A 23,141-nucleotide genomic window follows, 5' to 3' on the forward strand; every position below is an offset into this window, starting at 1 on the left:
TTATTTGTTTAGAAAAAACATTGTATGCATACCTGGAGCATTTAGTGAAGGGCCCTGAGAAAGAAGCTGGTCATTGCTTATAGTTAGTGTAGCACCTGTGGTCTGACTGCTGATGGTTGGTGCTGTCAGCCTTAAACCAGTGTTCAGATCAGTGCTTCCAGAATTATGCTGAATAAGATCTTGGCCTGAATAGAAATAAGTCCTACTGTAACTGGAATTGTCTCAACATTATTCTGCTACTGTTCTTACAGTAGATCATAAAATAAGTAGAAAATAAAACCAAAACATAAAGTTAATTTCTACACATGCAGATTTTTATGCAGCAGTTTGACACATTTTTAATACAGATGTGATTATAAAAATCCAGATACTAACATGTACAGAGATACTTGAGATTAGTAGTAATATTTAGACAAATATGGATCTTTCTTCTTTAGATTCAAAGCACCAACTTGACCAATATGTAAAAATCCAGCTGTTAACCGAGGCTATGAATAAAACAGTGAACCGATCTAACGTGTTCTCAAAGCAAACATGTTTGGGTTTCAGATGTGGATTTGGGGAGTATCTTTTAAAGCTGATGAATATAAGAAAAATATGCCATGGGAAAACTGTGGCCTGTGAAAATCTTCATATGCTAGTGTATAGGTACTTTATGAAATAGACATCTGGCATAATTAAAGATTTTTAAAAACACAAACCAGATATTGTAAGAGTGATTTCTTGAGGACTTCCTGATGAGGTCGCAGTAGTAGATCCTGAAGCATGAGCTAGAACTTGACTCAAACTGGAATTATTTATGGTCAACATTATCTCATGTTGTCCATTTGTAGATGACACAATACCCTGTGAAGTCATGACTTGAGTAATGTCTTGTGCACCTAAATGAAAGTGGTAGAAAAAAAATTCCAAGAATATCCTTTGGTGGAATTTTTGACACAACTTTTTAAAGCACTAAGCTACCATAATCAATGCAGCCAAGGGGAGATGTTAGAACTTGCAGGAGAAAGTATAACATCTTTTTCACATCCAAATTTATTTCTCTTTAGTTGAGATTTTCTGAATGAAGATTTTGTATTTTGCTCAAAACTATGGCAGATCTTAAGTATTTTCATTATATAGAATCATAGAATGGCCTGGGTTAGAAAGGACTCTAAAGATTACATGGTTCCAACTACCCTGTCATGGGCAGGGATGACTTCCACTACACCAAGTTGCTCAAAACCCCATTCAACCTGGCCTTGAACATTTCCAGGGATGGGGCATCCACAGCTTCTATGGGCAACCTGCTCCAGTGCCTCACCACCTTCACAGTAAAGAACTTCTTCCTAATATCTAATCTAAACCTACTCTCTAATTCACCTTCTGAAAAAAAAAATGTATTAAGAAAGGGTAACACAAAGCTGTAAAATTTGCTGAAAATGCTCAAGCAAGAACTGTATGTTATTAAAATTAGATGTTTGGTGGGGGTGGGGGAGGCAGGGGGTGACTTTCTCACTGTGAATAATACTCTGAGTAAAATTAAGAAATTGAATGCACAATAAAACTACTGACAGTGCTTACCATTAGAGCTGGTAGTCAGCATGGACTCCTGCTCAGACAGGGACCCTATTGTCATGTTAGCAGATGATGTTACTGTGGGCTGCAAAGACAAGCCTGATATAGGCTGAATAACCACATTAGCTGGCACTGCATTTTCTGTTGCCTGGAGGGAAGAATTCTGTGGAGCCATGGTGGGATCTCCAGTCAGCTGCTGAGTAAGTAAACTACTCTGCTGTAATGTCTGCTGTAGGATACTTGGATCGATCTGAAAAACAAGTTTTCAGCAATCAATCTGAAGTTAACAAACTGGGTAAAATGAATATTCTTAACATGAGTCCAGAGTACATATTTAATGGATAGAGAGTATATACAGTACTGAAAGTTTATAATTAACAATTTAAAATTTAAATTTAGTTTTTATGTGTCTGCAAATAGCCAGTCTCTAAAGTGACTTTGTAATCAGTCTATTCAGATTCACTTTCCTTCTCTTCCTTCAGCAAAATGTTTGGGAAATCATGATCAGTTACATATCAGCATGCTTGGCCCTAAGTAAACACACTGCTGGTGTTCTGGATACTGCCCTATGAGTGTATGTAATGCTTATCACAGTCTCCAAGCCTTTGAAAGTGAAAAGGCATGGAGCAGAGAGAAGATTGATAGCAGAAATTATTTATCAGCTCCTAGGTGTCATTAAGGTCTCATTTCACAAGCCAACAACTGTTCTCTATACTTAAAGATAAGACATTTTCCTCTTCAAATATATTTAGCAGTTGAGAAAAACAAAATGAAAATGTCTCCATTTTATGCTAGAAACTCCTTGAAAAGAGGGACTATGAGCAACTCAGTGCAACTCTGCAGATGTCCCTTCCCTGACCCTGGGGCTGTACCTGGTAACCTCCAGAGGGCTCCTGCAACAAAAATAATTATGTGCAACTGATCAAACACAACCATGTTCAAGAAAATCATCATCTCACACATCTCAAGAACTTTTAAATGCAATAATCTCACCTCTTTCTCTCATTCTTTTTACAAGCTCAGTGGGAATTTAAATTGTGAATTCAACCATTAAAAGCTTGCCAAGTAACAATGTTTAGAAAAGAACACTCCATGCAATAATTTGGGTTTGTTTTGGGGGGTGGGTGGGTGCCTTTTGGAGGTTGGGTGGGAACCTAAAATACTTTTGAAGTGTAAAGACAAAATGCAATTAAAAGAAAAAAAAATACACATTTTAAAGCAGTCTGTCAAAATCCCTGAGAGGTAAAAAATAATGAAAAAAATGAAAAGTAAAGAAATCAAACCAGAAATATACCCCACTGTGCAGCTATTTTTTAAGTCTTCTAACATTGTACAAGTTATATAGTATGTTACTAGCTCACTCAACTCAATAACTCCTCCAGAATTATGTAGGCTCCTTAAACTTTCTTCAGCCCTCAAAGCAACTCTACAGAATCAGAAGCAAGGAACAGTGAACAACTTACCTGTAATGTTATGTTGTTAATACCAGTGGCATCTATTCCAGAAATCTGAACATTTTGACCAACCAGATTAGCAGCAAGTTGTAACTGTATTCCTTCAAGAGTGGCCAAGCTACCATCTGTCAAGGACACAGTTAAGTCACCTCCAGCTACCAAAGAAAATAGTTATATTGTAATGTTTTTATTTACCATTTACTGACTACCTCTTTCACTGTACTTATTTTTACAAATTAAGTCAATATAAAAGCTACTTACACACACATTTATTTATGACAAGGAAGATAATTTGAAGTGCAGAATTTGATTATAAAGTAATTTGACTGCCTGTTTTAAAGCTTCATAAATTCAATGTGATTTAAGGATTGCTATTTAGGCACTACCAAGTGGCTTACAAAACAAGAATCCCTCCAGAGTAGCACTAGAAACCTGGAGAAATTTGGTTTAAATTTTCTTGGAGAGTGTGCTACAACTAAACAAAGCAGCACACACACACAGGGTATTTACATTCTGTTCATTTACTCTGAACAATGCTCATTTACTCTGGACATACACATAGAAGTTCCTGTCACATTTTGCATAGCACAGACATGGTTCAGTATCAAACTGTCAAAGTTCATCCTCTGTACTTACATGGATGAAAATAAAGGTGCATTAGCAATTGAAATCCAAAAGTCTTTAGAACTTGAAAAGGTTCTAATTTCAAAAGTTGAATAGGCCATCTCTACAAAAGGTCTTGACAGCACATATGTAAAAAGTCATCTTGTGTTCTTCTCCAAACACCTTGAATGTGATCAACCAGTTTCCTTTGGTTGATGCTTCAAAAACACCTATCCTTCTTCTTCAGAATTCTTTAGTATAATAAATCTGGTTTACAATGTACCTAAAAAATACCTGCTCTGGCCAAAATCCACATTACTAGTTTCAAATTAAAAAGGTCTTTTTTTAGGACATTTGAACAAGCTAAACACTCCACCTTACTATGTTCAAAAATCCAAGCAAACAAATCAATCGATTTCTCATCACAAGTTTATCACTAACTGTGCCTGTCAAGTAACATCAGTATCTTCTGAACATCAACAATTTGTTCATTTTGGACAACAGTTTAGACCAAATCAGATAAGCTGCAATGGCTACAGTTAAGTATGAGACTGATATAATACTCTGAATTTGAGGGCATACCTGCAACATCATAGGCATGTACTGAAAAAAATGCCAAAACACATAAAATCAAAGTCTCAGAAATGACAGACAGTCCAAGACCCAGAATTTAAGTAGTACATTTAAGAGTACTAAGACATGTCTCCAGACACCTTAACACTACTCTGCTTTTAAAATCGTCCCTGTCCCAAGTTTACCTGAGCACTTACACAAACATTGGGTCAGTGAGCACTTACACAAAAAATACCTGAAAAAAAATTAGAAATAAGCAAGGATCATTCTCAAAAGGTCACTTTCTTGCAACATGAAGCATGTTGGGTATTCCATGCCAGTTGGTCTCAAAGAATAATGTGCTAATGCAGCTGTAGTCAATGTCAATTAGTGAGACTTCGTATCTTAGGCACTTAATCATCTAACATACAGACGTACACTATTTTTTGTTGTATTGTTAAAGAGTTTTCTTGCTTTGTTTTGAGGTTGGGAGTATTTTGGTTGATTTTATTTTGGTGTGGATGTTTTTTTTTATTTTGGAGAAATAACTACACATGTACCGCAGAGCATATGCACTTAAAAGACCCTCTCCATTATTCACATAAACAACCAGTGTAGACAAACAGAGTAACTGGCTTCTTTTCTTTTTAAATAAAACCAAGAAAGTATTACCACAAAGAATACAAGTACTCCAGCTATTTGTTATCTGCATTTTCTTCCTCTCTGCAGTGCAATACCACAACAGAACTGAAGAGACTTTTAGGTGAACTGCATATATTTTTCTTTCATTCTTAAATAAGTAAATTTCTATTCATCTCACCAGTGTGCATCAAACCATGAATTCAGTAAAACTCTTACCTGCTGTTTGACAAACAGCATTTAGCAAAACTTTCCAAACTCTAATAGAAAGCAAATTTCATAACTTGATCACCACACCACCACCACCACCACTACATCCATTTTTACCTGACACTGAAGCAGGCAGGATAGCCTGGCCCACAAGTCCTTGTTGAAGCAAATTTTGATCAAACTGACTCGTCAAAACAGAGTTATTCATGATGAAAACATTAGGGTCTGTTGAGGATGAATTAAGAAGACTGACTGGTTGTAATCCCTCAGTTGAAGTCCGGGCAGCAGGTTTCCTAACTTTCTTTGCATCTGGTTTATAATGACACTGTATGTGGGTTTTTCTGCGCCCTGAAGTACGAAACCGCAAATCACAGTGGGGGCATTTGAAGGGCTTTGCTCCTGTATGCAGACGCATATGGACTTTTAAACTGCCTTTTGTAGAAAAAGAATTACTGCACACGTGACAACAGAAGAGCTTCTGGCCTAGAAAAGTTTCAAAACCAGAAAGATAAGTGATTTAAAAAAGATTGAGAGGACTAAATCATCCATTTAACAAACCCCATAACAGATTCTAAACTAATTTGAACAGCATAAATTAGAAATAATTGGACTTTATAATTTGGCTGCTTTTCAGATGAATAAAGGTTCTCAATGAAGAGTGTATTAACTTTTTCCTTTTACTAAAACTCCATATGCTTTTAAAGCTTTCATGCAGAATCTTATTTGACTGGAGAATTAAAAGTTTCATCTTGTTCTCTTCAGCATTTGGCTCCTACTAAATTAGCCACTCATTTTCTTTTCAATTCCAGCAGCTTTATTATTCTGTTTCAATGATGCCTTAAGTAACCAGTATTAATGGATTACAATTAAATAATAATTAAAACTAAGTGAGATAACATTCTAAAACAAAATATCAACTAATATCAACAAACTAATCCAGAAGTACAGAAATCTGGTCCATACATATACAGACCTCTTTATCTCTCCTTTCAGAGTGCACAACATCTGAAAAATATCCTTGGTATCAAATAGAATTTTTAATGTACTACAGGTAACAGCAAACTACAGAGTTTATTCTTTGAACGATATGCACAGCTATACAACTCACAAAAAGCATAATGCAACTATCTGGCAGAAAACATGCCACTGCAGCTGAAAACCCACTATTACTCCTGATATTCCCAGGCTTTCCAGTACAATATTGATTCCTAGCTAAACGAGGGAGAGAAACCAATGCATTTGGTAAAGAAATCACAAGACCAACTGTGCCTATGAGTGCTGCTACGGAGTTCTAGCTTCCATTTACACAGAAGAGTCTCTCATCAATTTCCTGAACTACAATTCAACTATTTCAAAATACAAAACCCTGACATACTGTTGTCACTTTCTGTTAAACAAAACTACGTAAACCTCTGACAATGTTCTGTTTCAAAAAATGGAGAAGAAAGAGCCCAATAACATGAACCAGTGAAACAATGGGAATCTGGGCTGCAGCAAAGTCATCTACCATATTCACAGTGCCACAAAGGAAGCCATCCAGCAGTCTTCCCTAGTAAATAAAAAATCCCCACTCATTGGGAGAAAGTGGGGTGGAAAAATAAGAGAGAGAGAGAAGAAAACCAACAAAAAAAAGCAGGAAGGAACAAACAGAACATCTGAAGTCCTGTTATTTAAATATGCAATGAGATTATGAGCTGATTCCTGGGCCTTTTGTGTAAATACTAAGAATCTGAAAAGAAAAAAAGAAAGATGGTTCAACTGTTTTCAGTAGTTTAGTAGTTTTAAGTTAGCATCCACAAGGGAAACTTGGAGGGAAAATGATCACTGATTTGGATGAGAAGTCATCAAGGAATGGCAAACACTAAATTGGCATTGCTTCCAAATATAGCAAAAATTAAATGTATTTTATGCCACTGACATGCCACACTACTGGCTACACAACTAACATGTTAACAAGAACTGTTATCTGAAACAATATATCTGAAAGAGCTGTAAGCAGGAAACTGGAAAAGCAATGAAGGCAGAAATGCAATAGCGTATGACTTCAGTTATCCCACTCCATGCTACCTCAGGAAGCAGGAGGTAAGTGTGCAGACAAATAACCATATACCTCACTGAGAAACTTCCAATCTTTCAGTAAAGCTCCAAACTAATTCTCTGGATCAATGTTGATTACAGGTGATATCGGGTAAGTTCTTATGTAGGCAACTTTCTTTTACAGGTGAGGAACAGTGTAGCTTTTTAAACAGAACTATTTTTAAGGGAGTTACAGATATTAATACTGTAAAAACTTTTTTATTGTGCATTTAAATAAATTATGTATCTCTCAGTATAAAACAAATGAACTATCAGGTGTAGGTAATACCCACAGATTAAGACAGCATTCCAGGAAACAATCCAGGCTCAAATGCAAAAAACTGCACATTAGCTGAACTTCATCCACTACACACTGGCCCAAGTATAAAAGAATATGGGAAAAAACTCCCATAAGATAAAATTAATTACAACAGGGAAAAGGTGATGTGGCTTTTGCAGTGAAAATTACACCTCATGAATCTGCAAGCGCTCTTTGAAGATCAGATTTCCACTGTATCTGGATTTTTGGAATTTGACATTGGTTTTATACAAAAAGACCTTAATAAAAATGCTGTCACAGGCTGAAAGAGTCTTTTCATGAACTAAAGAAAAACAGTTCTAAGACTGAAAACAAATGGCTTATATGGACAATTTTCACAAGGCTGTAAGTTAGCAGAAGAGCTCTTAAACTACCCTGAGCAAGGACTCAAACCATCAAAATTGTACTATATGTAATGTGAAAGAGAGAATGAATAGCAGGTTGGGAAAGTCTATTTAAGGATATTAAAACAGTAATTTACAATGTTCCATTATATATTATCAAAAACTCTGTACAACCATAAAGAGCTTAAAAATTAGGAAGGGGAAACAATTTCTCTTTATTTCTCAAATAAAAATCTAGTGGGTTTAGGAACAAAATTATCAAGACAACAAACAGAAAATCAAACTTGAATCCAGGAACTTACTACTACTGACTGTACTGAAGGCCATTCCTTTTTACCCAGTTTTTCTGCATTCAGAAAACAACTGGATAAAACTAATGTAAAATATTCCATGAAAGCTAGCAAGCAAAGAGATGGAATCACTTATTCAGAGTCCCACAATTTATAAAGTGCTTGAACCTGGAGGTAACATGACACAATCCCTGCTTTGTTCCTTTAATTGTCCTTACTATCTGCTACTGTCTGTCCTGATCTACACTACAATTCCATGTAATGAGTACTATTTCTTACTAAACAACAGTAGAAAGTAAAAATACATTAAAATGAAGAAGGAGCTTCCATGAGCAAGATAAAAATGCATTACAGCATTAACAGCTTTCTGCCTTTTTTTTTATTATTTTTGAAAAGAGATCATAATGAAACTTAACAGAACTGTAGACAGTTTTAGAAATTAATTAGTTCAGGACTGGGTTTATTACAGAAATTCTGTGGTAAGAAGAAAACAAGAATATTTAGAAAGTTTTTTTTTTAATTAGAGCAAAATTGTAGTTGAAAAATACTACTATTAAAACGAGATCTTTCTCAGGAATACAAAAACTTACCCTAAAAATTTAAATACTGCAGACACTATGTTCACATTCAACTTGCAAGATTCAAACAGCTGAATGCTAAAAATTTTTGAACTCTTACTTTCCAGTTTACATAGCAGCACAAACATTAATGTTTATAGGGTTTTTTTCCCTCTAACTTAGTTATAAAAGATTCCCTCAACTCCACCTCCTTACTCAGGAAAATCATTTATCATTGAAATACTACAGAAGATCTGACATAAACATATTCAGGACACTTACATACACAGTTCTTGCATGAGTTAAGACCATGCTTTAGAATTCTAGAGAAGGCTGTAATAACATGGTTAGTTCAGACTATTCAGATGTGATTCATTTGATAGTGTCACAAGTACCAAATTTCCCCTAGCACAGCCATCCGCAGTTCCAAATACTAGATCCCAATGAAACATAGCATTCCTTGCAAAATCTGTACTTAAACAGCTAGTCAAGAAAGCAAACAGCTTCTAAACAAAGACATGCAAAACTTTACTGACCTGTGTGTGTTTTAACATGGCAATCCAGAGTGGATTTTACAGTGAAACTCTTTCCACATTCATCGCACTTGTACGGCTTCTCTCCAGTATGGATGCGAACATGCCTAATAATTCCAGGGTACAAGTGAAATTATACTTTTATGTCAGTTTGTACAAATATCTATTTTTATTGTGCAAATATTTATTTTCTATCTTATTAATCTTAGAACTAATTAAATAATTACACTAGCATTACACTAGGCAGAACAAGAAGATTTAAGTATTTGCATCTTTTCAACAGATTTTTACATGCTTTTATATGCAAGTATTAGAGCAAGAAAAAACTATTCTAAAACTTCATAATATTAACTTTAATACCGCAGAAAAATAAATATGAAAAAGCTGGATTAGTCATATTTAGAATATGTAACATTTTGACATATTTTTAAACCACTGCGAAAAAGAAAAAATTATGTGAATATTAGCCAAAATTCAACTTGGACATAAAGAGTTATATGAAACTGTTATTGCTAAAGTTTCTGGTGAACTATTCAGCAAATTAAAAACAGATGAACATTTTCCATTCCTCACCTGACTAAATCACTGGGTTTTTTAAAGCTTTTGGGACAATAACTGCAACAGTTGGCATATTTGGGCTCTGCTTCCAGTTCTGCTTGCTTATCTTTGATCTCACTAATTCTGTCTTTCTCTGCAGCTGACTGGACAAGAACTTTTTCTGAAACTGTGGCACTTTCTTGAGGCCTAATCTTTGCCAGTTCTGCTGTTTCTTCTTCTGTAAAAGTTATGACACCAGGACGAGATTTTCTGGAAGTTCTTTCAGAGCTCTCATCATCATCTTCAACACATGCAACTATTAAGTAAAAAAACAAAACAAAACAAAACAAAAAAAAAACACAAACAAAACACATTTCTGTTTAGTTTAATCTGTCAGCTGAAATTACAAAAATAGAAGAATTTATTAATAAACACACAGCCACTACATTTTGTGCTTGGACTTGCACTACTATGGACTTTAATCTCTTTCAGAGGTCTAACTACTCATTTCTGTACTTAATTTTTTAAAAAGCTGGATTTATGATTCTTATCTTTATAATAACTAACACAGGTTAAGTAAAACAGGACAAAAGATCTACTTTACTGACATACTAAAATAACTATGTCACATACAATACCTTTAATGGTCTGGATAGATCCTGGAAAACTAGTTTATTTAAACAATTCAGATAACAGAGTGATTTCAGCAGCTCTAAACAGCAGACATTATCCATGCTGGAAGCTTATTTTGTACCATTACTGTTATAGCATTCATGTAATCCACCAAAACATCTGTATTTCTTATGTAGTAAGGACTGTAAAAGTAAAAATGAAATCATTTACCTCCCCCTCCTGTATCTGTAGCTGCTGCTACAGCTGAGGAGACTGCCTGATGTTTTTTCATATGTTTTTTGCAGTGAACAGTTGTTCGAAAGCTTTCATCACAGAATGGGCACTTGTAAGGCTTCATGCTCATGTGAGTTGCCATGTGCCTGGTAAGGCTGCCATTAGTTGTGAAGGAGGTATTGCAAATGCTACAGCTGAATGCTTTAACTCCTTAAAGTAACAGAAACAAATAAGTAGCATGCTATTTGTTTAAGTTTACTCACACAGGACATTTACAAAACCCAAACACAGGTTAAGCTAATATAGAGCTGCTATACTCTGTTTACCTGTATGTGTCTTCTCATGTGACTTAAGAACTCCTGAGGAAACAAAACCACGGCCACAGAGCTGGCATTTATAAGGTTTCTCACCAGTATGTGATCGTACATGTTGTTTCAAATGGCTGGATTTCTTAAAACCCTTGTTGCAATATTCACATCTATTAGAAGAAAATAGCTTTCATTAGTTTTGTGTAATTATTAGGCATAATAATTACATGTAATAATTAACCATTCAGGAAATTCTGTGACAAAAGCTAGAAGTGTAACATACCTATATGAACGCCTACTTTGATCTTCATTATCCTCAAGAAAATGAGGCCTTTGGGTGTGCAATTCAAGTTCTTCCTGTGGTGACTGGTCTTGCATCAAGCGTGTGGTCTAAAAGTCAAAGCCTTAAGTGAATTTCAGTAACACAATATTTAAATATAGTCTCACAAACAGGCAAGAAAAAAATTACAGCATTTACAGTCAGCACAGTTAATTAAATTTATGCTTTCATACATTTTGACAGGAAATTAAGAGTGCAAAACCTCACTCTTCCATAGTGAGAAGGAACGCATAAAAATGTTCAGCTACTGAACTGGAATAAACACACAACATAGTGCACTTACACTTCCCTGAATCTCCACAAAAATGTATCTAAATTGTTTTGATTTTTTAGTGTTTGAGGAGTTAAAACTAGATCAGTCATTTTAAACACTGAGTAAGCAGAAGAACATAGTGCTGCTGACAAACTTCACTACTTTCTGAACATTCCTGTAAGTAAAAGCCACAACAGGATAATCCTTGAGAGCAAGAAATTTCAAAATTGAGGACAAGGAAACCAAGGCCTGTAGGCTGAAATAACTCAAACTCTTCCAGATCCTAAAACCCACAAGTTCTCTGACAACATTTGCACTTTGTAAACAAGCTTCAAGGGACAACAGCTCATTGAGATTGTCATGGTAAATACATTACAACAGATTGTCTTCATGGTAGGTACTTCTAATATCATAAAAAGTTAGATTTAAACTTTATTTTTTAGCAATTGAGCCCTTCTACAAATTTAACTGAGAAACATGTAAAAACATCATACACTGCAATATGCAAGTTCCATGAATAATCACTAAAGATTTGTAATGCTTTTTTTTATTGCTTGACCATATATGCCTATACACATATAGATTTAATAATTAGGAGAGAATATAATGAAATAATGTTAATTATTTCATAGCATTATATCCTCTCCTTAGTTTTAAATTCACAATCCAACATTATAGTATTTTTCAAGTCTAGAGCACCAAAAGATCCACTTCCTTTTCGGAAAGTGTAGTCAAAGCACTTATCCTCTCCTTACCTTTCTATTTTCCAGTTGTTAAACATAAGCAATCTAGATAAGAAAACCTGAAACTTTTCTGACTTCTTGTTTTACCTAATCACCAATGAAGCTATGCAAGGAAGTCACGACTGAACACAGAAAAATTAATCCTGACTTCAGGTAGTACTTACTACATTAATAGTGTCTGTACTTGGAACCTGAAGAAGGGCTGGTGGAGGATAACTCGTTGAAAGAGCCTGAGATTCAAGTGTGCTTGAATCCTGCAGCTGTTGTACAGCTGGAAATTGAGTCTGTTGATTGTAGCTGTCATTCACAGTAAAACCTGCCAGAAATTAAACCAGTCATAAACCTGTAAAATACACTGATTTGGACTTTGAATAACACCACACTTTTCTGAAGACTACCTTCAAAAGAGAATAAATAGCATTACCATAATAATTGCACTCTTCACTGTTGAGCATCAAAACACACATGAGTTTCTGGCATCTACATAATAGGCATAACAGGGTTACTTACCATTAGCTGGAATTCTATTGGAAAATCTCCTCCACAGAAAAACACTGTTTGAAGTTCCTTCAGGGTGCCACAATTACCTTAGAGCCATTGAAATTTTGAATTTCTTGTATGTAAGCATGCATGTGTCAAACAGGTTGACCCATCTCCCTTTATCTTGGTGGGTACCAAGCTCCCTTAACTACACTGGAAGCCAATCACAAGGATGCAAAGCTCAGTGGGGAGGATGGCGGGTGAGTGGAGGAGGTGACCCAATAGGAGAACTCCAGTTTCTGATAAAGTAACCCCATTTTCTCCTACTTTGGATCTCCTCCACATATCCCCACTCTTTAGATAATAGTAAAGTAGAGCCTCTCAAAGGCAAACTGCAAAGTAAAAAATAAACACACTTTTATTCACATTTCTGGTATAAAACCCTGAAATTTTTATTTGGTTTTGTTCTTCTGAAATAGCCGATCTTAAACACCTTTTCTATATGAATGAATGAAATGATAGCACCAATGATTGAGAGCCAGGGAACTACAGCTCAGATTGTAGTGTTTTTTGATGCTATTAGAGTTGTCCTTTTATCAACCCTTTTAAATCTTAATACTTCCAATATAAAAAAAACCCCACAATGTCACGTAGAAAAAAATTAAACCACAAGTATCAATGATTAACATATGGGCAAAAATTTCAGTACTTCTGTGCAGTTTGCCTTTAGTGGACAAAAAGGGTGAAGATTATGAACACAGGGTAGAAACAAACCCACATCAGATGATCACAGCATCAAAGGCCAAAAAGCAACGCTTAAAGAATGTTTTTGAGCAACAGTAAAACAAAAACCTGGATCTGTTGAGTTTAAGCAGAAATGTTCCCAAAAGACACTTTCCACAGCAGAATATTATACCAGTAGAGAGAAAAACTCCTATTTGTAAGCTACTGCTTCCACCACAGAACAAAAACTCACAAATGTAAATAAACCTTGAAAGCATTATTAATCAGGTCATAACTAGTCACCAAACCTAATGCTGACACTTGCATATTGTTTTCTCTCCTAGATGTATCACAAGAGTACAAGAAAAAAAGATCCTAAAAGCTGGACCTTGTACCTCAATTGGCCTTTGTGAAATGACAAAAAAGTAGCCTGAAGGAAGCAATGAAAACTTCTGCACTGACAAGAGGGTTGCTAATTTCTACTTCTCAAACTAATTTTTGAAGTATCTTTATAGAAAAATTATGTTCTCACCACATGGGATGAGAATACAAAAAAAAGACTCAAGAAACTGAACCAAAGTGATGTTACTTGTATGCCCTACATTAAAAAAAACAGCTACTTAATATACTATGTAAAAACCTGGAATGTTTTTAATCAGTAGGTATATTTTACTAGCTAAGAAGGAAAAAATAAATTACTGCACTATGACCTATTTCATTTCACAATGTTTGAATAAATTACTGAAATCCTGAAAAATTTCCCAGGATCATGCAACAAAATGCCCAGGAAGAGCATTGAATGTAGAGGTATTTGAGGACAAACTGAAGAAAAAAATGCTACTTCTGAAAGCAGTTTTGGAATAAATACAAATCAAAGCTATAACAAGAATATACATGATGCATAAGGGTCAATTTCCTCTTAAAATTTAATAAAGATCTCACAGTTTTGAGCATTCTGAAGGGATCTCTTACTACCATACTACTGCTACAGAACAGCACTCAAAAAAAACACCATACCACCAAACAACAGAACCCAGACATTCAGTCTAAGAAAGAAATTTCACAACCTTCATTTTCTGCTCTTGTTTTCATCACTGTTGTTTCCCAGCTTTTGATCAATCTTAAAAGAACAGAGAGTATTGTAAGCTCTGTATAATAGGAGAACCTCTTACTAAAAAGTCCTCTAAACTTGGAATTTGATTTGGTGTTTTTCAGTACAAGTAATCATTTGTGTAGTTTGGGATTTTTTTGGCTTGAGGACATCATCCAACCTTTTATTTTCTTTATTAACAGAACACAGTGAAAACAAAATACTCTGGAAATTCTTTTACTTGTAGAAAGATGTGTCTTACATGCGAGACTAAGAAAACAAGAGTATAATAGTTTGTAGTTAATACAATATTTAATTCAGGAGAAATTTCACACCTTTACTGACAGATCTTTTGAATTCTAGCACTATAAACATCAACATGAACATGTGCATCTCAGCAAATTACAAGTTCTGCAGGTTTGCTTCTTAGGCAAAGGCAAGCAGCTGGACAGTACTGACTGCAAATATGTGTATGATCTCTCAGTAACTGCAGTTACTGAGAGATCAGAATTCTAAGTCCTGAGATTGCAGATCAGCTTCTTAGGAAAGCAAATAGCATTCTGGTGGCAAGGGTATGTTTGTACAGGCTATAGAACTAGCAGCATTTGGACTTCTGGGTTTTCAAGATTATTTGCCTATCACCACTATTTGAATTATCATTCAACCATGCTTATAGGGACACTTTAAAGGAAGTAAAGGTGATATAATTTATATGAAAACACATTTGGTGACAGACAATAATCAGTAACCCAAAGACAGTTTCAGATAAAAGACACATTCTTTGTTCTGACTTCACTTAAAAGTCTTCAAATGAAGATAAACACACTACAAAGAACTTAAGTCCTTTTCCTCAGTGTCCAAACCTAGCTCAAATGAATCATTTGATACTGTAGCACCCTCATAGGATCTGCACTTCTTTACAAGTCTGAATATATGAAGAAAATAAATCTATCTGAATAAACAAGAAATTCAACAAAGTATTATGAACAAACCTCTGCCAGGTCTATGCAGACCTAGAGATTACCCTCATCTGTCTAAAACACAAAGCTGGGGTTTTTCCCTCAAAAAAAGGAAAAAGAAAAATCAAACAAACCTTTCAAAGAATTTTTTTTTAAACTCCTGCATCATTTTTTTAATAAACACTGAAGCAAAGTATTTAATCAAGATTACAGCCTATAAATATAAAGAATACAAAAGACAGCGTTTAAAGCTTGAATGTTCTGCCTGGCTGATAGGAAAAAGGAATTAGGAGCATGAAGCACAGATGCAGACATAGGGAGAGGGTCGACCAATTTAACGCATGCATCCGCGCAAATGCTTACCTACCTGAAATTCAAAAATTTTGAAGGGCTCCAGGATCTTCAAGGAAACTTCAAAGAGTTGGGAATCTGTGGATGAGATTCCAAGTAGAATAGGAGACATCTTATACAAATGAGACTTTAAAATGCCCACACCACATATGTTCTGTTTCTCTGAACCAATTTTACAAAATATTGATGATCAATCTAGACTTCTGATGATGAAAGAATTGTTTTGTGGGTTCTAGGAGTCTTTCCCCTCCCCAAGAAATCATTTGATATTTATATAATACGGAAGACGCGCATAAACAGAAACTGAAGTTTAAACAAGATGACAGAACAAGAGTTACTATTAGGTTTATAAATGCTAAGGAGCTGTTAAAAAATATCAAACAAAAACCACCACCACTCTTCAGAATAATGTAGAACAAAAGGCTGCTTTTTTTTTCATAGCATCTTCTCATTCATTTGAAAAACTGTAAAAGTCAACCAATGACAATAATCATAATATTTTAAGAGCATCTGGATCAGTCTTGTTAACTAAAGGCAGAGACTTTAATTTTTTTTTCTTTACACACAAAACAGCACAACCTAGAGAATTAAAATTGGCAAATTATACTATTTCTTCACAGCGTGATGCAACTTACCATAGTCAATTAAGTTTTTACAAATGATACTATACAATTAAAAGGGAATGAAACTAAGAACATAGAAGTTTGTGCACGCAGAATACCAATTACTGGTTATCAACTACATGAAGTTACTTCCTGGAGTCAGAAACAAGGAGATCAAGGGACAAGCCAGTGATGTTTCCAAATCAAAACAAATGAAAACCCCTTGAACATTCTCCATCTCAGCAACACCCCCAGGCAGAAAACCCAAAACAATCACCAATAAAATCCCAAAACAAAATTAGTAGCTTCATATTATGTAACAATTCAAGAAATCCAGCTGTGAAAAGCAAAGACAGACAGTCATTTCTTCACTATTTTGCAGGCTACACACACCTATACATATTTGTCTGTATTTTAGGGGAAAAAAAACTGTTTCCAAGCACTTACAATCTAGTTTCATTGCTCTATAAAATACAAAAAGAAACTGCTGTGGATAGGTGAAAATATGGTTTTTATATTACTATATTTTGCATTGTCTTTTTCCAAAATGAATCCCAGTAGCTACTCACTCAAATCTTAAGACTGTGTTTCTGATAATCTCAGGTTATGAGCATGTATACCAAGACAGAAACTTGTGCAAAATGCCTACTGCCACATAATCAAGGAAAGAATATTATATGCTTGACTATAAAACCCATACTGTAATGACTAGACATCGGCACATAAAAGTAAAAAAGAAAAATTAAGTATTCATAATATTCTACCAAGTATAGCTTCAGAATGGTAATTTTTTTCAAGTTCCCTGCATTGCAGTTACTTTGAATGCAGATGCCCACTTGAAAATGTTTTATCATAGCTATGCTGTAAAGCCAGATTTATAAAAACTACCTTTTACCTCCTTTATTTATTACTAACCTTGTGATAAGCTCTGTTGATCAAAGGGCTGCTGTGTTATAGTCTGTTGCTCAAATTGAGTGATGTTTTCCTGTAAAGCATGCTGGGATGTCACAAATCTATCTGAAATGGGGAAAGGAAGGAGAGGGGAAAGGAGGAAAGATAAGGGAAAAATATATTAAAAAAGATGTAATTAAATGTATACTTCAGTTGTCTCAAAATCCGCATATTTTAATGTCATCCAAATTTTCTCATTAAAAATAAACTAAACAATTATTAGCTGAACAGGTATTTAATCTTCGTTTATAGTACATTTAATTTATGTAGTGTTGTATCAAGTACTATTGTACTTGATAACTCACTGCACCATGAAAAAGAGCAGAGAAGCAAAACCAAAATACTTTTGTTCCACTATTAGGAATAAAATAATAATATGGAACATTCACCTCAAACCACAGGTATTATTTTAAGTAGACTATAAAGCAGTGCTTTTTAATAATCAGAGAACTGACATGGTAAAGTTTTGTGGACAGATCATTTTTCTGTACATTTGTTTAGTAGCTTTGCTTGCTACAACTAAAGGATACAAATCCTAATCTTTTTATACTTTAATAGTAATCATAAACACCAATGAATGAAACTGTACTATATACCTTAAATATATGGTAAGTAGTCTTTACTCCATGTATTTTTCTAGTTCCTGTCAAGAAACAATTATTTGAGAAATTGTAAACTTACCTCATTATAAACCTTATCATATGTCAAATACTCACCCTCATCTTGCTCTAAAGGTTGATCAGCCAGTTCTTGTTCTAGTGCTGTTTCTTCTGTGCCTACTACTGGCTGCTGATCTAACTCTAAAATAGCCTGCTGATCTGTTGCAACAGATTCTGATTGCTGTAGCTCATCACTTTGAATCTCCACCTGCATTTGTGTAGGAACATGAATACTCTGCTGATGTACTGTAGAATCATCTATTGAAGAAGACTGCTGATTCTGCTGAAGTTGCTGTGCAAGTTCATACCTACAAAGCAAGGTGAGAAAGTCTTTATGGATTCAGTTACACACTGATCCTATTTATATGAACAATTTTTTATTTTTACTATACACCACAATCTACTAAGGTTTGCTACCCATAAATAAAAATCCTTATTCAAACATATGTAGCTGCTACAAAGCAAAGCTGCCTTTCCAAGTATCTTTAAGGAATGGTTGCTGAACTACATTGGAAGACTTATACAAAAATTGCAAGCATACCTATGAGTCTTCATGTGCTTTTTACAGTTGAGTGATGTTTTGAATGTTTTTTGACAGTAGGGACACATATATGGTCGAAGGTCATTATGGATCCCCATGTGTCGCCTGAGGCTACCACCAGTAGTGAAGGCCCCGTTGCACACAACGCACTTGAAAGCTTTCAATCCAGTGTGTGTTCTAATATGTGCTTTCAGAACTCCAGCTGACACAAAGCCTCTTCCACACTGAGAGCACTTAAATGGCTTTTCACCTGTATGAGACCTTTTTAAGAGAAAGCAGAAGTTAAAATACATTTGAACATTTGATTTACAAAATTATTGAAGGACTCAATTTTAAAATGAGAAAAATAAACCAAACTAAGGTGACAGCTGTATGGATGGAAAAGGCCCCAATTAAGAAAAACCAGATATTAAGTTACAAACAACCTGGCAGGGCTAAAACCAATACTATATGATTAGTTTTAGCTATGTTGCACAATCCAATCTCCTTTTCTGATCATACTTTGTCTCCATCACAATACTTGGGTTTAATTTTTCCATTCCAGATGGTGCAGTAGTTCTTCAGACTAGTATATTATCACTCACATGTATTTTCATCAATTCAGCTAAAAAACTGTCCACAAAAGTTTGGTGAAAAAGACATGGTTCTCTTTATATATACTACCACTATAGTTAACAACAAAACTCTCGGGAAAAGAACTGTGTCCACCCTGAATACCTCCCAAAGAAACCAAAACCTGTCTCTCATAATGCAACATGAAAAGCATACTCAAGTGGGGAAAGCCTCACTTATCAAAGTACAAAGCACTCAGTATAGCCTTCCTTCCAAAGGTTCTAGAGGAGTTTCCCTTTAGGAGTACACTGAGATACAAAACAGATGGAAGGAAACGTTAGGAAATGAAATGGAATGCAACAAGAATATTAGGGGTTGCAACTGTAGAGAGAGTCAGAAAGAAGGCAATGGGAATGCTAGGAAATGGAAGACAAAAGAAGCAAGATTTAATAAAATCAGGAAAATTTAGGGACAGCTTATGATTACAGTTACCTTGGAAGTCTATGACCACTACATCAGAGGCCATAACAAAGTATATGACAGATATTAAGATTACTGTTTTGCTACCAATACACACCACAAAAAAAAAGCAGTAGGGTATCCTGACCTTCCTTGGTGTGCCTAGGGGATTATTTGACACTCTATCCACAGTCACTGCTCTACTGAAAATACCCCTACTATAAATTTCCCTTTTTTTCAGAGGGAAACAAGCTTTGCAAGCAATGATCAGCACTACTCCATGAGGACACACTGCCCAAAAAAATTATAAAGCAAAGCAATTTAATTATAGCAATGCCAATTTACAAAGAGCAAATATGTAAAAAGAAAAAAGTTTCTAATTCTATCACAAAACCTTAAACAAAGCCAGACTTCACTCAGAACTCTGTTGAAAGATCAAAGAAACACAGTAGCAGGTGATTGGTACCCACATCCTATTTTTGCATTTTCAATATAATCCAAAATTATTTTCATTTAAATCAATCCACCTGGAATGCGTCTACAGAAGACAATGAAAAATCTAGGTAGGCTATCACAAAAAAAAAGATAGGATATTTTAAAGCTTCCCTTCCTTCTGGTAAAACAGCATATCAAACACAAGAACTGTTTCAAGGCAATCTGAGAACTTAAAAAACAAAGAATTTGAGTTTTTAAGAGAGTAGGAGGAACTCGCCATGATCTGAGCTCAAAAGAGTGAGAAAGCAGCACAGAGCTTCCACTGCAGAAACAAGCAGATTGCCACCTGCTTGTACAGACTCTATCTTTAAATTCCAGTAATCATCTTTGATGGGGCTTTTTCATATTCCTTCTTCTAGCCGTTTATAGTTTGTAAGTCAGAGAGCACTGTTTCCTACTTTGACTAAACATTAAATCTCATTGCCTGTAAAACCGCAACCCGATCTAACTTTGAAGCTGCTCCTCTTCTCAAAACAAGACTGGATTAGTTACCCCCACTGGTTTTTCTACAACCTAAATTTTTCTATGACTCCATGACTGTGGTTCTAACAAGCACTGACTACACAGAACTTGAACTGAGCTTCAAGCAACAAAATGATCCCCAGCAACATTTACTCAATTACAATGTAGGCTCCAAATCTTTTAGGTTTTCTATACAGAACAAAAGGCTAATTTTCATCTCAAAAAATAGGAGTTACATACAAAGCAGGCAATCTGGAGTATACAATTACAAAATTACCATAAGAATTCACGAACAATGCTTGTTATTTTCTATACACAGTTTTGGAAGAAAGAATCCAGGTGTCAGTAAACTAAACTGCACATTGAACACAACCACTTATACTGCTAGAATTGCACACAGCCATGAGTTAGTCCAAAGCTTTCTCCAACTCTATAAGGAAAAAAAAAATCAATTATCACTGATTCAGTGTTAAAGAGATGGTAAACAAAAGTCTTTTCAGTGAATGCTATATAAATTCCATATCTTTCCACAAATTTGTTATGGCATACATTTCCTTTCTTGATTGTATTTATTTTACCTGATATGTTGCTTAAGATGACAGGATTTTTTATAGGCTCGATGGCAATAGTAGCATTTGTATGGTCTCTCTGCATTATTCACAAAATTACTGTTAAAATAGTTTTGGAAGACCTGGCTATTCCTTGGAATTGGCTGGATAAGACCTGCATACATAAACACACACAGAAATAGGAAAAACTGATTGGTAAAGTTATTCCAAAGACGCAGTAGTCTGAAGAGCTAGTATTTGAAAAGAAACATGACTAAACTTGCAGTATCCAAAAATAAAAAAGAAAATGTGCATGTTTGCAGCATATACTTAAAATTATGCATACAGCATTATAGATATTATACTGTACATGGTATTTTAATGGTAAGTTTTTCTTTTATCCACAGGTCCACCTCAGTACAGTAGCAGCCTTGTCCAAAAGAAGCATTAACTTTTTCTGAAGTTAACAGTTATGAATTCATTGCTGATCCAATAGTATCTTCTTTCAACCTCGACCTTAGTAAATGATATTTAATCAATGCATATCAAGTATACAACTTGACAAATATTTAATACACCTTTTGTGAAAAGCATTGAAACATATAGAGAACAATATACAGAGTTTTTTCCTAGGCTTTTAGAAAAATTAAGATTGTTATAGAAAGTAAAATATGTATCAACAAAAGTTTTTTTGGGGGGAAGGAGTAAAAATGTGGAAATATTGTCAGGGGGTTGAAAAAACATTACATATCTTCTAGATAAACAGTAGAATTTATTTTTACATTGAACATTCTAATATCAGCGGAGTTCATGTGTTATCAGCATCCATAGGAAACAACTTCTATAGTATTTCTTATCAATATTAATCTTTTTCCAAAAATCAGACTTTCACGGAGCAGATCTTAATTGTATTGAAGTGGAGCTTCTCTTCAAAATCAAGAAATGGAATTATACTTGTTTCTGGGGTTCACTCAAGAAAGAAATACTGTGTGATCTGTCTGAAGCTGTCAGCTAAGTTTTGTTTGCACCCCAAAAACTTAAGTTTCTCCTATATGATAACAAAATAATCCCTGCTCTTGCTTTCAGTAACTCCTGGATGCAGTGAAATCAAAAGGATATTTAAAGAGTGATAAGACTTTTATCGAAATAAGATAAAGGTATTACCAATGTAAGATTCCACCATAAAAATAACTGCACAATAGACAAATCAGGGGTTAGCAGACTATTCATTCAAAAACAAAGAGTAAACACCTCGCCCACTACTTTTACCTCTACTGGACAATAACATAATGTTTTGTACAACTTCTTCCAAAAAGTCGTTTAACATAATCTTCTGACAATATTTATACAAGAGAATTTAAACAACTGGATGAATTCTTCAAAGCATGTTCCAGAATTAAGCTGCCCTTTTTTTGAAATATGGCCACGAATTATTACTACTACTTTAGCCGAGGTCATAATTAAAACAAATACTTGAAAATAATGTGACTCACTAATATCTGTATTAATAATATCTGTTAATATCTGCATTAATAATTAATATCTATGTTGATTGAAACATTATCATCTTGAGAAGACTCTTGGTCACGAACTGTCATCTCTATACCAACAGTCTAATAATATTCAAATTAAACTCCTAATATAAAAATGCACATGGCTTCTTACTGGTAAGGATGACAATTTTACTTTAAATAAAAAATACTGTTCTTATTAATTCTGGAGCAAGCAAACTATAAAATATAGCACTTTGCTGAAGTTTGTTTTTGATGACTTATTTCTATGTGCATCTTTAGAAGTGAGCTCTGAATGCTTTTGCTTGATTAAAATGTGACCTTTATATTCCATTGAAGTCCAAATTTCAAGAGAGTATGGATTTATTCACTCTTTACCTAAATCAGTTATGAGTATGGGCTCTTGCAAAGGGATATCTGGTACTGGACCACTTGACTTTCCTACTCGAACTTTTGTGGGTTTACGTTGGTGTCGCAGCTTTCTTAGCTCCGTATGTTTAAAATGTGAAGTGATATGAGTTTTCCGATGGCCCGATGTTCTAAACTTCTTGTCACAGTGAGGACAAGCAAAAGGCCTAACACCTGCAAAAGATGAAA

General features: G+C 34.8%; 1 protein-coding gene across 5 annotated transcripts in view; it reads right to left on the reverse strand.

Moving 5' to 3' along the window:
• The window catches only part of ZNF236 (zinc finger protein 236), a 76,314-nt gene that overhangs the window by 18,091 nt on the left and 35,082 nt on the right, over positions 1-23,141 (reverse strand). For 3 of the 5 annotated variants that reach the window (XM_077784610.2, XM_021530845.3, XM_085571845.1), the window contains exons 12-27: positions 22,923-23,126; positions 21,064-21,208; positions 18,518-18,778; positions 18,034-18,284; positions 17,282-17,383; positions 12,326-12,477; positions 11,109-11,215; positions 10,844-10,995; positions 10,515-10,727; positions 9,708-9,987; positions 9,138-9,241; positions 5,133-5,498; positions 3,021-3,166; positions 1,564-1,807; positions 702-881; positions 33-185 (exon numbers count right to left, since the gene is read on the reverse strand). In XM_077784610.2, coding sequence (XP_077640736.1) covers positions 33-185; positions 702-881; positions 1,564-1,807; positions 3,021-3,166; positions 5,133-5,498; positions 9,138-9,241; positions 9,708-9,987; positions 10,515-10,727; positions 10,844-10,995; positions 11,109-11,215; positions 12,326-12,477; positions 17,282-17,383; positions 18,034-18,284; positions 18,518-18,778; positions 21,064-21,208; positions 22,923-23,126 — 3,060 coding nt within the window. The remainder of the gene's footprint in view (positions 1-32; positions 186-701; positions 882-1,563; positions 1,808-3,020; positions 3,167-5,132; positions 5,499-9,137; positions 9,242-9,707; positions 9,988-10,514; positions 10,728-10,843; positions 10,996-11,108; positions 11,216-12,325; positions 12,478-17,281; positions 17,384-18,033; positions 18,285-18,517; positions 18,779-21,063; positions 21,209-22,922; positions 23,127-23,141) is intronic. The other 2 variants (XM_077784620.2, XM_077784623.2) reach the window with 2 other exon arrangements.

The sequence above is a fragment of the Lonchura striata genome, chromosome 2 (assembly GCF_050655825.1).
Source record: "Lonchura striata isolate lonStrDom1 chromosome 2, ASM5065582v1, whole genome shotgun sequence".
NCBI lineage: Eukaryota > Metazoa > Chordata > Aves > Passeriformes > Estrildidae > Lonchura > Lonchura striata.